The sequence below is a fragment of the Sinocyclocheilus grahami genome, unplaced genomic scaffold, assembly GCF_001515645.1.
Source record: "Sinocyclocheilus grahami isolate Dianchi unplaced genomic scaffold, SAMN03320097.WGS_v1.1 scaffold709.1, whole genome shotgun sequence".
Taxonomy (NCBI): Eukaryota; Metazoa; Chordata; class Actinopteri; order Cypriniformes; family Cyprinidae; genus Sinocyclocheilus; species Sinocyclocheilus grahami.
Window position 1 is genome coordinate 40,539 of NW_015505888.1, and position 15,229 is coordinate 55,767.

Consider the following 15,229-nt stretch of genomic DNA (forward strand, 5'->3'; position numbering starts at 1 on the left):
AATCAACCCTGTGAAACTACAGCATGTAAAACAAAGTGCTGCTCTAGCAGTTACTATGAATGAATTTTAAATTTTTGTAATGCATATACAAGTTTGATCTCCAGTGCTAATCAAACACACACAGACATCAAGAACCAGCATATGAATCTTAACAATGGTGACAATCAACAAAATGCTTCATGCTGCAATGCATGCTAATAGTAAAAACTCCCATCATGCACTGCAGTATGAATAATTATTGTCACCACTGTTGAGGATCATATGATAAGTGTTCATGTCTAAAAGCCTGAGTGACACAGATTTCTTTTTAACCAATATTGAAGCATTATGGTGGTATTTGTTTAGTGCGATACTTACCTGGCAGGGGAGACACCATGATCAATAAGGTGGTTCCCCCAGGGTCCGAAGACTTTTCTCTAAAGCTTTCGACTTGATTTACCTTTGGGGATTTGAGAGATAAAATGGCAAAGCAAGGACAACGGCGGAATGCTGCTCGATTTGTGTTATTGGAGGATCCGGAAATGGACCATCTGTCTTTTAGCAGAAGGATACTGCAAAGTGAACTGGGATTTAATCCTGCTCAGCTTGACTTCGTCTTCGCCTTACCGGGTAGGAAAACTTTTGAAGTGGTGTTTACTACCCTTGTGCTATATGAACAATGTCTGGAAAGGTTTCAAAGAAAGAAGAAAGAGTCTGCTTGTTTTCAAAAGATTGATTTGATCCCATTGGCCGAGAGAGAACTCAGAATAGTGACTGTGGTGATGTATTCAGAGAGGTATAAGCTTGAGGATATTTCTACGTGGCTTACATTGCATTGCTCAGTCACAAAAGCTTTTCAAATTAAAGGCGAAGATGGAGTTAAGACAGGAGCATCAAGATTCCAGGTTCGTTTGAGAACTAACGAGAAAGGTGAGCTCTCCCACCTGCCGTCTATGATCCAATTAGGCTCTATTCGAGGCTTTGTGTTCTACAACGGCCAACCCAAGGAGTGTAGGAAATGTGGATCTTTGAATCATCTAGCAGCCCAATGTGAATTTGTAATTTGTGTGGGGCAACTAATCACAGATTTCGGGACTGTCCATCTGCATATGCAAATAAAACTCGTCAGCAACTTGGGGAGATCCGAGAAGGGGATATAAACGTTCCTGAAATACCCAACATGGAGGAGGACATCTTCAGAGACCGTCAGTCTTTAGTTCCAGACACTATGGAGGAGCAGTGTGCCGGGATAACTTTAAGACAAACCTCACCCTCAAATTCAGGGGAAGAGAACTTAGGAGGATTGGGAGGGAAAAGTGATGTAGAACCTGAAGAAAGTGTCCAACGTCCAATGGAGCACGATTCACATCGAGAGTTGAACAAGCTGGGCTCTCTTGTAGATTTTCCTCCTTTGGGTGAGCCTTCCCAAGAACAGAATTCTCAGTTCTTTAATCGGAACATCCTACTTGACGCCTTAGAATCACTTCCAACATCTCTGCCTCTACTGTCGGACTCCTCTCCACCAGGAGATTCTTTAGTAGAAGTAAGAAATTCCTCACCAATCACTAATGTTCCACGGGGAATACAGGATCAGGAGGATTCACCTAATTGGTCATCCTTATCTTCCAATTCAACTCCCTTTCTTGATTGTAGTGAAATGACTGCCTTTGCTTCCACTACACAAATGAACAAAGAATTAATTTCAAAAGGAATGGAAATGCAGAGGAAAAAGAAAAAGAGGAAAAGATTGAAGTGTAAAATGGAATCCCCCTAAAGATGGTCCCCCCCCCCTTTCCTTCCTCTCTCTTCACACTCAATGACCTCTCTATCTTTAGCCTCAATCAATACAAGAGGTATTATGGATCCGGTAAAATGTACTTCTGTTTTATCATATTTGAATAATGCAGGCCACGATATTTGTTTACTTCAGGAATGTAATATTCCTTTTAAACAGGATTATAAAAATCTAGAAGATAGGTGGATATATGGTCAATCAGTGTGGTCTGGGGATAATAATAATATATCTTCTGGTGTGGGTATTCTTTTGAAGGGTAATTCCTTGAAAGTTCTTAAAACACGGGAGGTTATAAATGGGAGATTAATATATGTGGATCTAAAACTTAACGACTTTTGTTTTTGTGTGATTAACGTATACTTTCCTGTGGATCTACAAGGCAGAAAGGAAGCTTTGAAAGCACTATCACCTTTATTGATTTGTGGGAAAGAGATAATATTAGGAGGGGATTTTAATTGTCCTTTAAGCCAGAGTGATCGACAATCTAGTTCAAATGTTTCACTGGATTCAAGTTCTCAAGAATTAATCAATTTAGTAAAAGATTTTGGTTTAGTAGATACTTTTAGAACTAAACACCCAGATAGTCCTGGGTACAGTTGGTCTAATGGTCGTAGCTTTTCCAGAATCGATTTCTTGTTTACTTCATCTCAAATAACAGTACTGAATGCGGGGATAAACGCAACTTTTTTCTCTGACCACTCCAAGGTGAAAGCTGAGTTGCTTTTTGGAGGGACAAGAGTGAAAGGTACTGGGTTATGGAAATTAAATACTAGCTTATTAGACAACCAGGAAATTGTAACCCGATATAAAGAAAAATTGATCCAATGGAAAAGTTTACAGCCACTATACGAGTCGATTGGTGAATGGTGGGAAGATTTTAAAATTAGAACAAAAAATTCTTTATAAGAGAGGGTAGAAAAATTAAAAGGAAAGAAGCTTTTCTATGTAAATTATATCAAAAGAAATTACAACAATTCTATACTATGGCTCACTCAGGTTTTAATATAGTAGACGATATTATGAGACTTAAAAAACAAATATCAGACATTTACGCAGACCAAAGTAGGAGTTTTATTATAAGAAGTAGAATACAACATATTGAATCAAATGAAAAGTGTACCCGGTATTTTTTTAGGAAAGTGTTTCGGTCCAAGACTGTTATAGAAGAATTAAAAAAACAAGATAATGAAGTCATAACTGAAACAGAGGATTTAATTTCATATATTCACTCATTTTACCAAAACCTTTACTCTGAAAAGAAAAAAGATGAGAGAGTTATGGGTGATTTCCTTTTTAAAAGTGTTGTTGAACACAATTTTTCAACTGCGATGGATAAAGAGTTCACGATTAACGACCTTACAAAGGCATTAAAGAGTATGAAAAGTAATAAAAGTCCAGGTGTAGACGGCCTGCCCAAAGAATTTTATGAGAAATTTTGGGAGGAGTTAAGTGAGATGATGCTGAAAATGTTTAAAGAAAGTTTTAGTCTGGGTATACTTCCCCCAACATTGAGAGAGGGTATTGTCACTCTGTTATTCAAAAAGGGAGATAAATCTGATCTAAAGAATTGGCGCCCTTTGTCCTTACTGGGCACTGATGTGAAGATATTGTCAAAAGCGATTTTTTTTTTTTTCCAACTCAGTATAGAAAGCTTAATCGGGAAGGAACAAACATGCGGGGTAAAAGGTAGATCCTTACGTCAGAATTTGTCTTTAATAAGAGATACGTTCCTTTACACACAGGATCGAAAATTACCTTTATGTGTTGTGGGATTAGACTTAGAAAAGGCTTTCAATAGCATAGATCACATTTTCTTACGTAAAATGTTACAGAGTTATGGTTTTGGGGAACCAATTCTTAGATGGATCAATTTATTATACACTGGATGCCAGAGTCGCATATTGGTGAATGGCCATCTAACACCACATGTTACTGTCCGTTCAGGAGTGAGAAAGGGATGTGGTTTATCTCCTTTACTCTTTGTATTAGCCATAGAACCACTAGCCCAAGTTATTAGGCAGAGTTCTGAATTAAAAGGATTATTAATGCAGAAACTAGACCAGTTATGTATAATACAATGTTGCAGATATTAAAGAGAACATCTTGGTCTGACATTCAGATTGGGAGTTTAAATAGACAGTTAATAGAGGAAAAGCTTTCCCCATCTTTATTTAAGATGACTCCTGTAGGACATCTTATTGAATCAGAATGTATTATGGTTTGGAAGAATGTGAACGATGATTTCTTGTTTAATTGCCATAAGGATATCGCTTGGCAGGCTGTACAAAACTGTTTATCTGGCTTTTTTGAAGAGGAGAGGTTGTTCTCGTTTTTCTCTGTGTCCTAGAGCAAACTGTGGAGAAGAAGAGACAATAAGACATTGTTTGTGGGAATGTGTTTATGCCCAGAAGGTTTGGGGTTCCATTCGATTATGGTTATACAATTTGTACAGAGTGCCAAGTGAAAGAGATATTTGGTATGGAGAATTGGAAAAGGTTCATTGTAAAAAATGGATACGGTGGTGGGCAATTATAAATGTTTTTAAGGAAGCACTATGGAAATCTAGGAATATTTGCGTCTTTCAGAAATATGAGATCCCAGTTAAATCAGTAACAACATCAAGTTTAAAATGCATAGAGGATTACAGTTTAAGAGATGGACAGAAATTGTCAGTTAACGCAACCGATAAGTTATGGAACATACCAAATGTCCCTCCTTTCAATATGGTCTTAAATATTGGTTAATTCTTATAAATATGTGTAAAGGATAAAGGGTAACAGATTGATTTAAATATATGATTGTATGATATGTATTTATGAAGGAACGTACCTGTCTCTGTATTGTGATGTAAGGAAAAAAATAAAATAAAAAATAAAAATAAAAAAAAAATTAGTTTAGTGCGATTTTTTTTTTTTTTTTCCTCACAGTTCAGTAATATCTGAACGTCAGTCAAAAAACCAAAGAGACCACTTTATGATGTTCATTCGTCATGAGTTATAGGCAGTTCACGTCTGCAGTTGGTTCAGAATGCAGCATCTCGGCTCCTTTGTGGGAAGAGTAAACACGAGTCTATCACACCAATTTTGATCTCATTGCACTGGCTTTCAGTCAAAAACAAAATTGATTTTAACATTTTACAGTTTGTCTATATATCTCTCCATAATCAGGCTCCTCAGTACCTATCTGATTTGTTGCATCTATACACTCAGTCAAGATCACTCAGATCTGCCGATGCTAGTTTACTGCAAGTTCCCAGGGCAAGACTCAAAAACAGGGGTGATTTATTTTGCAGCAGTTTGGTTGACTTCGGTTGTTTTTAAATGTGCTACATAAACATTGTATTGTGTTGTTCTATAATGTGCATGGGCATTGTTTAGTGAGAGTTACAGAAGGACAGAGTTCATCTTCTGCTAGTGTCCCTGTTCTGGCCATCCCGCATACATTGCAGAAATCTCCTTGAAAAATCCTGATCCATCACTACATGATGACTAAATCAACAATAAGTAACCATCACCATCTGATCAGTTTGTGTTCTCACAACTTTTGCTATAACAAACGTGCTTCAGAAACAGTTAAGGCACTCAAAAAAACATTAAAAACAAAAAACCAAGGGTCAAGAGCTCAACTAAAGCAAGCGCTTACCTCCATAACAGTGATTTCAAACTTTATTATTTTCAATAAATTAGCGCTAAGGTTTCTTGGAGGCTAAGTGAGGGCTGCCCATGCAGGGCCAGTGCTAAGGGGCCAACGTTTTGCCAATGAGCAAATTCTCAGGGGCGCTGCGCTGGCAGCCCGTAAAGGGCCAGTGCAGGCTTGTTTGCAGGGTATCACTGGAAATTAAGTGTCCCCAACTAAGCAAGCCAGAGGCGACAGCTGCAAGGAACCAAAACTCCATCAGTGACAGAATGGAGAAAAAAACCTTGGGAGAAACCAGGCTCAGTTGGGGGGCCAGTTCTCCTCTGGTCAGACGAACCAACAGTTCAATTCCAGGCTGCAGCAAAGTCACATTGTGCAGAGGACTCATCTGGTTCCTGTGTTCTTGTCCCGGTGGCCGTCTAGGAGACAGGATCTTCACTGGGGATCTGTCTCTGGGGCTCATCTAGTTGTCCTGATCTCTGCTGACATTCAGGGCTGTAGAGGTCATCTCTAGGTGCTGAGCCACAATCTGGGCTGGATACATACTGGATTCGGGTGACTGCAGTGACCATCTGATCTGGATACAGACTGGATCTGGTGGCTACGGTGACCTCGGAATAAGAAAGAAACAGACTACTATTAGCATAGATGCCATTCTTCTAAATATGTAGCAAGTACATCAGGTGTTATGGGAAGTGTTCCCGGTTCCAGTTGTCCTAATTAATGCAGCCTAAAAATCCTTTAAAGGATTTGAATATTAGAAATGTGTTAGTGTGTTATGTGTAAGCCAGGTTGAAGAGATGGGTCTTTAATCTAGATTTAAACTGACAGAGTGTGTCTGCCTCCCGAACAATGTTAGGTAGGTTATTCCAGAGTTTGGGTGCTAAATAGGAAAAGGATCTGCCGCCCGCAGTTGATTTTGATATTCTAGGTATTATCAAATTGACACGTAGGAGCCTTGGATTGGATCATTATTGCAGAAATTAATATGTTTCTGGCATGTTGTATGTTTGGCAACAATTCTTTGATCCCCAACTGATGCAGTGTGTAGCTTTTTCAGCCATCATTCAAGGATGATAAAGTTCAGATTTATTGGGTTCCAACTGTGAAACAGTGGTTCAGTGAGCATGAAGAATCTTTTTCTTTTATGAATTGGCCACCACAGAGTCTCTCCTCTTCTATTGTTAATAAAAGATCTTGACCAAAGATTAACGCAACTCTTGATGGAAATAAATGCTGTGGCATTGCATAATGCTGTTTAATAAATCATAATAAAACAATGCCACAATGAATGCATTATAATGTATAATAATGCGTAATAATGATTTGATCCTAAAATCTTAAAGCTGGAGTCCTCTTTCTCTGTTTGAAACCGGCAATTGCCGTTATTTGTGGAATTATCTACTTTACGTGGGTTGTGCATGGCTCCAGTGCACATGAATCTAATGTTTTGAGGAGTATGTGTGGCTGTCAGTCACCTGTCAGGATACTGTACTTCAGAATCACATATTCTTGCCTATTGCTTGGAATATATGACCCAAATAAGAATTTTCACCAGATATTGTCATCTGAACAAGTTAGTAACAAGTCTGCCACTTTTGTTCTGACCAACTGAGGAAAAGCATTACAATAAATCGCAATACAAATGTTGATTAAATCTAACGATCGGTTAGTACATATCACATCAAACCGTGCAAATTATTATTGTTATAATATTATTAGTGTATGTATTAGCATATAGATTAAAATTTTTGTACAGTCTAATCTCTAGTTGTCATACCATTTGAATTTCATATAAAAAAATTTTTTACCGAAAAAGCAAATTTTCCTTAGAACTGGTTCTATTTAAAATACAAATCTTGTGTAATGCCACGTAGGCAGATGTAATTAGATGCACATTTAAAACTGGAATATAATCTAATTTCAGTCACATGTGTTTCAAAAACACCTGCAGGATCCTCACATATAGCCAATTAGCTGGGACAACTTCTTTATCGGGACAACAGATGTGACAATGACGTGGCGGCATGCTAAATTTTCCCGCGAATTCCTACCAGTACCACTCAGATAAAAAAATATAATTATAGGCTTACTGTAGTGAATTGGGTAAGGATGTAGTTTTGAATACTGGCTAGGCTATGTACTTGCTCAAAAAGTTATTTCAGATCATTTTTAACCAAAAAAAAAAAAAAAAAAAAAGGTAGGGACTGCAGCTTTTAGTTTTTTTCTTATTTAAATCTAAACAGTGATTTGTTTTATTTAACACAACTTCAGTCTCATTTATTACAAATCACTTTACTGTTCAGTTTGTATTTATAGGGAAAAAACAAACAAATTAACAAATAAACCCAGTAATATCAGTGATAGGAATTTTCTTAAATAATCTAAAATTATTTTCTATTCCTCTCAGAATCCCCTGGACAGGACTTTGTGACACTGGACTATCGACTACGCTATTACCCAAGTATCACATATGCAGTTATTGGCAGTGCCATCATCTTTGTCCTGGTAGTGGCATTGCTGGCCCTTGTCCTGCACCATCAGAGGAAGCGAAGTGTCTTGCTGCCACAGGGGGTCTACAGAGGTTCTTGCCACCAACCACTCCTGCTCTCCCGGCTTGTCATACTGGACAGAGGACATGCCCATCCTGGAAGCCATGACCTTTCACCCCAGTGTTCATCCTCAACAGAGGCATTCAGCTCAGTCCATAGTCTCCAGTTGCTCTCTTTTTCACAATATCCAAGAACTGTGATAGACTTGCCACCATCATACTCACAGGCTGTACTGGATGCTGGGTATGCTTACAAATACAAATGCTAAGAATAGTGGTTGACCAACATTAATTTTTTTTTTCTTAAAAATCTTAGAGAGTAAGGTGGCCAATGGCTGATATAAAGCTGAAATATGGGATATCATTATTTAATTTAAAGGTAGTAAATAACACGTGCTGTAGAAATGCGCGGATGACCTCAAACGTCACCCGAATCCACTGCTTTTGCCCGCCACCCCTGTGCACCTATATTTTTCTCTGATTTAGATATCCCGCCCCAACCCGCACCAGACCGTCACATTACATTGATTCTAATTCTTAAGTTTTGCATGATGATATGATGAATGGATGGTTCATTTTTAACAGCAGATTCAGTGATGTGAGAGCTGATCTGCTCATCACTGCACACATCTGTGATGCATTACGGCTCCGACATGGCCACCAGAGCTGATCGCGGCCACTCTAGTCAGTGCTTGTGTTTATACCAGCCGCGCTGTTGCATGTTTATGAAGCATCCCAAAATCTTGTGGTCTCGCAAATCCAGTTGCTTCGCTCCTAGTGTGAGTTGGTACTGCGTTGAAGACGGAGCCGTAAGGGGTAACAGTAACATAATACGCTGACAATAGGCTACTAAAAGTTTTTCTTTAGCCAGATTAGCCTACACTTTCTTAATAGCAAACACAGGCTTTACTCCCTTCAAACTTTATCTGGAATGTCACTGTTACTGTTACTGTAACTTCCTTGTTCCTTGCTCGCCAAGAATGCCTCTTGGATACCCGTCCAATGTTGCTCGATGTCCGTCAGATCGGCAAGGGCCTCGAAACGATTTCGTAGATCAATCTGAAACTGGATGACCATATTCAGATCTTTGATTTTTACAACATCGAATGGACGTGGCTGATGAAAAAAATAAATATTAAATTCTCATAATATAAAGGCAAACACTATAATACTTTTCATTTACAGTTTACTTTATTTAACAACTGTTAAAAAAAGAAAGTCGGAGTCTGTAGTCTCTGTGCTGACAGACAGATAGATAGATAGATAGATGTAAACATTTGTAAAAATACATTTTTTTTTTTAATTTGTAAAGGTCTCAGCCCTCTGCAATCGCCAGATAATAAATAGTTTGCTTTGTTCTTCAACCATTATCTTATATCTAATGTTTGAAGATTTCGTTTTTTTTTTTTTTTTTTTTACAGCCGACCCGCATGGTTTGATCTCCCACCTCCTCCTTACCCTCCAGAGACTACTACAGTTCAGTCTGAGAGAGAACCACCTGTTTATGAGGACCCAGCTGAAATTACAGAATCAGCCAGAGCTGTATTATCTCAAATCAGGACCAACAACACCAACACTGACACCAGTTGTGCAGAGTAAAGAGTCTTGGCAGCCACCAGTCAATTCAGAAGATATGGACTGTATGTACATTATGAAATTTCTATGCAGAATGTTTAGAAAGAAAAGCATTGATGATGTAGATGTTTGCAGATTCACCAAGTATGTGTAGGAGCATGTTAGTGCCATCATCAGGTGGCCAAATAACTGTATTACTTTTATCATAATCAATGCCATTGGCAGCCAAAAAAGCACTATACAGATGGTGCTAATCCAGAATTAGCTTTTTACTATTGTTGCAATAGTTTAAATATACAATTGACACTATTGACTGCAGTAATGCTATGAGCATAGACTTTACCTACACAGTAAAATCCTGAGTGTTAAATTAACTGCTCGGAGCATATACGGCAGAGGTGGGACTTTCAAGTCACAAGCAAGTCTTCAAGTCATATCCCAAGTTCTCAAAGAGTTAAAGTTAATGAGATAATCAAGTGACTAATTAAATGATGATTAAGCATTAGCGATGAACAGCTGCTGTTAACAATCAACATCATTGAAGAAAAGAGAAACACAAGAACTACACCTGACTTCAGCCACAGCCTTGGATGAAATCAACTGAAATCAATAACAGCAGGTGTTCATCACTAATGCACAATCGTCATTTAATTAGTCACTTAATTATCTCATTAACTTTAACTCTTTGAGGACTTGGGATATGACTTGAAGACTTGCTTGTGACTTGAAAATCCCACCTCTGATATACATTCCCATTCTACAAGAGTGTTAAAGTTAATGAGATAATTATGTGATTAATTAAGTGCTGATTGAGCATTAGTGATGAACAGCTGATGATAACAAGCAGAATCACTGAAGAAAAGAGAAACACAAGAACTACAACTGACTTAATGCTGCATTCCCGTGCTATCGGAGTTATTGTAAATACGAGTTTCAATAGAAGCTAGTATTTACGATAATTCTGATAGCATGTGAATGCAGCATTAGTGTTTCATAGTTGGAAACACTAGCCTTAAATGAAGCCTTAGCCTTCCTAGCCTTAAATGAAATCAACTGAAATAAAAGAAAACATTAATTTTCTCAAGATCTCAGCAGAAGGTGATTAATCATCTCCACAAACAGCATCACCAGCTTTACACATTACTAAGCAGTTTGACTTTTTTGTCATGCGTCTAAAACTTTCTTATTAAGAATTAACAGAGACTTAGATGTTAATATATAATTAAAATAATAAAATTTGAAGTCACTGTTGTAGAGATAAGTGCTGGGCTTTAGTTGGGCTCTTGAACCTTGACTTTTTAACATCAGTTTTTCTCTGGTTGCTGTAATTGTGTTTATGAATCAAATATGCAATGGCAGAAAAACTAAGAGAAAATGTGATCAGATTGAATTGGTTGCTTCTGATGTAGTTGTTATGTAAAGCATTCTTCACTAGCATCATCAGTTGTGATGTGTAATTTATTTCACAACTGCATTTCTAAAAAAAAAAAAAACAATAGGAAGAACTTTAAACACACTTAAATCACTATTAAGACACGCAGACATCAAGAATCAGCATATGAATCTCAACAATGGTGACGATCATCAGAGATTCATGTTGCTGCGCAATCTGGGTGCACCAGTCATAACTCATCCATGGCTCCCAGCATGCATTGCAAAATGAATAAATTATGCAGCTGCATTATTTTAGTATTTTCTTTTATTCTTACTATTTGCTTTGATTTTTTTTGTGACTTTTTACTGCCTTGTTTCATGACGTTCAAAAGTCACATAAAAATTATCAGAATATTTTGTCACCATTGCTGAGATTCACATGCTGATTCTTCAACTCTATGAGTGCCAGCGTTGAAATCTTTTTAGGAACAATGTTTCTAATTTGTCATCATATCATAGAGCTGCAGTAATATAGAAATCATAAAAGCACTACGGATCTAAATAAAATGCAATCAGAGACTCAGATGCATGAAATTATTTTGTCATAAGTTTCTTGACCACATATGTGCTTTATACACAGTAAAATCCTGATTGTTAGAATAACACTGCTTGGAGCATATATGGTCCCACTCTAAAAGTGTGTTAAAGTAACACTGAAGCAGTTTTAAAGTTAATGAAATCATTATGTGATTAATTAAGTACCGATTGAGCATTAGTGATGAACAGCTGCTGTTAACAAGCAGGATCACTGAAGAGAAAAAAAACAAGAACTACACTGTGAAAACCCAAGAAGTTAGAGTAACTCAAACCGTTTGAGGAAACCGATTACACTGAAAAAAATGATTCATTGAATTTACTAATTTTTTTTAAGGTAAGTGGTTGCAATCAATTTATTTTAGCTACATTTAAATACATTTATTTGACTAACTTTCAGCATATTTTTTTTTAAATTAAATATAGCTCAAATAAATTGTTTGCGACCACTTACCTTTAAAAAATTTAGTAGCATTTTTTTCAGTTTACCTTAAACCAATTAAGTTTTAAAACTAATAGTTATGAGTACACTGAACTTATTTCAGTTGAGTTCACTAGAAGATATACATTGCAGTTAAGTAATTAACCACTTAAGCTCGGGGCGTTTTTTGGAATTTTCGCCTAAATTTTTCATACTCATGCCTGCAGCTATCTACAAATGCACAGGACGCGATTCACAAATAAATGCCAGGCAAAGTTGTGGTTGTGACATAAATATATATTTGTGAATATGTTTTTATTTGCAAATCTCATTTTATTTATTTGTGAATTTAATTCATGTTTGTGAAACTTTAAGATTTATTTGTGGATCATAATCTATTTATTTGGAGTTAAGCAACAACTCTACCCCCATACGTCTGAGTCTCTGATTGCATTACATGTAAATCTGAAGTGCTTTTGTGATTTCTATATTAATGCATTCTATGATATGATATGACAATGTGATGAAACTTTATAAACCACGTTTAGAAATATGGTTCATTCAGAGATTTCAATTCTGGTACTCACAGACATGAAGAATCAGCATGTGAATCTCAGCAATGGTGACAAAACATTCTGATAATTTTTATATGATTTTTGAACGTCACAAAACAAAGCAGAAAAAAGTCACAACAAAAATAAAGGCAAATAGTAAGAATAAAAGAAAATACTAAGACAATGCATAATTTATTAATGTCGCAATGCATGCTGGGAGCCATGGATGAGTTATGATTGGTGCACCCAGAATTCAATTCAAGTTTATGCATTTTACAATACAAATCGTTGCAAAGCTATGGAATGCCAATCCTGCCATAATTAGAAATAAATAAAGAAATGTACAAAGAAATGTAAAAAAGCAAATATAAATAAACATAAATATACAAAGAAAGTAAAAAAGCAAAAATAAATAATTATTTATCATTTTATTTCCTTTTTTATTTTTTTATTTTTTTCCACATTTATTTTTTCTTTTATTTATTTCTACATTTATTTATTTCCACTTTTATTTATTTTCACGTTTATTTACACATTTATTTATTTCTACATTTATTTATTTTTACATGTATTTATTTTCACATTTATTTATTTATACATTTCTTTGTCCGTAGGGTAATGAGAAGGGCGTGTTTTACCTCAGGAAGTAAGATGGCAAGTGTAAATAAATGTCCCCTGCTCTCCCTCCACTCACCATCATGAACAGCACTGTAACGACAGTGGAGACATTCAGGTTTCTGGGCACCACTATCTGTCAGGACCTGAAGTGGGACAATCACATTGAGTCCATTGTCAATAAATAAATGTCCACAAACACTGCTTCCTGACAGACAGGCAGCAGCTAGTGAGGCTGGGAAAATGGCAAGTAAGATGGCGCCGCACACGGCGGCCAGTGTTTGTACTGTTTTTGTTCGTTTTTCCTGTTTTTTGTTTCTCAAACACGATCAGTTTTACCAGGGATGAACTGCTGAACATTCGGCAGAACACACCACAAACTCTTCTACTGGATTTCGATTATTCTGACGTTTTGCTGAACATTGTAGTTGGCGGAGCTGATCAAGCATTTCATGACGCGCAGAAGGGAGGAAGATAGCCGGCATGCTCATGAAACTCAGGCAGTGCGGATTTCGAACGCCGTTGCCTAGCATCCATCTGGCGAATCTCCGCTCTCTACCCAACAAAACGGACGAACTTCTGCTCTCCAGGACAAACAAGGATTTTTCAAACTCTGCTGCTCTGTGTTTCACGGAAACCTGGCTGAATGACGCTATTCCGGACAGCGCACTACATCTGCCCGGCTTTCAGCTGTTTAGAGCAGACCGTGATGCATAATCAACAGGGAAGGTCAGTATAAGATGTCCCGGCAGCGGGACATGTTTTTACATTAACGAAAGGTGGTGTACAGATGTTACAGCATTAAAGATGTGCTGTCCCGATCTAGAAGCTCTCTTCATTAACTGCAAGCCGTTCTATTCACCGCGGGAGTTTTGTTCGTTCATTCTCGTGAGTGTTTACATTCCTCCGCAAGCGCACATGAGCTCAGCTTTACAGAAACTCGCTGATCAGATCACAGACACAGAACAACAACACCCAGACTCTGTTATAATCATTCTTGGGGACTTTAATAAAGCAAATCTTTCCCGTGAACTGCCAAAATACAGACAGCATGTTACATGTCCCACCAGAGACGGTAATATACTGGATCACTGTTACACCACAATAAAGGATGCATATCGCTACGTCCCACGGGCAGCTTTGGGGCTCTCTGATCACTGTTTAGTTCATCTTATACTGACCTACAGGCAGAAACTGAAATCAGCTAAACCTGTATTAAGGACTGTAAAAAGATGGACTAATGAAGCAGAGCAGGATTTACAAGCTTGTTTTGACCTCACTGACTGGAGTGTTTTTGAAGCTGCTGCCACCGATCTGGACGAGCTCACAGAGACTGTAACATCTTATATCAGTTTCTGTGAAGACATGTGCATTCCTACCAGGACTCATTTAACCTACAACAATGACAAACCATGGTTCACTGCAAAACTCAGACAGCTCCGTCAGGCCAAAGAAGATGCTCGCAGTTATGGGGAAAGATTCTTGTATAAACAGGCCAAATACACACTGGAAAAGGAGATCAGCGTGGCAAAGAGGAATTATACTGGAAAGCTAAAGAATCAATTATTTTCCAGTGATCCTGCTTCAGTGTGGAAAGGTCTGAAAGACATCAATTACAAGACACCATCCCCCAGCACTGTGGAGAATCAACAACTGGCAGATGATATGAATGAGTTTTATTGCAGGTTTGAAAAAACACCATTCACACTTCCTGCAACCTGTCAGGTCTTCAGAAAGAACAAGAGAAGAAAAGCACCAGGCCCAGGCGGTGTGACACCAGCTTGTCTGAAAATCTGTGCTGACCAGCTGGCCCCCATCTTTACACAGATCTTCAACAGATCACTAGTGCTGTGCGAAGTCCCCTCATGCTTCAAACGCTCCACCATCATCCCCATCCCAAAGAAACCCAAAATTACTGGACTTAATGACTACAGACCTGTGGCTCTAACGTCTGTGGTCATGAAATCTTTTGAAAAACTGGTGCTGGCCCACCAAAAGGACATCACTGGACCCTTGCTGGATCCTCTTCAGTTTGCCTACAGAGCAAACAGGTCTGTGGACGATGCAGTAAACATGGGACTGCATTATGTTCTGCAACATCTAGACAGACCAGGGACTTATGTGAGGATCCTGTT

The 15,229-nt window shown here is 37.8% G+C and overlaps 1 protein-coding gene across 1 annotated transcript; it reads left to right on the forward strand.

Moving 5' to 3' along the window:
* Nucleotides 1-461: 461 nt before the first annotated feature.
* On the forward strand, nucleotides 462-9,920 carry LOC107560068 (low-density lipoprotein receptor class A domain-containing protein 3-like). The gene is made up of 3 exons (XM_016244122.1): nucleotides 462-609; nucleotides 7,821-8,205; nucleotides 9,383-9,920. The coding sequence occupies exons 1-3, from the start codon at nucleotides 462-464 to the stop codon at nucleotides 9,558-9,560; spliced, it is 711 nt and encodes a 236-aa protein (XP_016099608.1). The 3' UTR covers nucleotides 9,561-9,920.
* The last annotated feature ends 5,309 nt before the right edge of the window (nucleotides 9,921-15,229 follow it).

What these genes read in the sequence shown, in the direction of transcription:
- LOC107560068 (XM_016244122.1), top strand. Translation starts at nt 462, where the DNA reads ATGGCAAAGCAAGGACAACGGCGGAATGCTGCTCGATTTGTGTTATTG. An exon ending in CTTCGTCTTCGCCTTACCGG is followed by an intron (nt 610 to 7,820) that starts GTAGGAAAACTT and finishes TATTCCTCTCAG; the next exon opens with AATCCCCTGGACAGGACTTT. An exon ending in CAGGCTGTACTGGATGCTGG is followed by an intron (nt 8,206 to 9,382) that starts GTATGCTTACAA and finishes TTTTTTTTACAG; the next exon opens with CCGACCCGCATGGTTTGATC.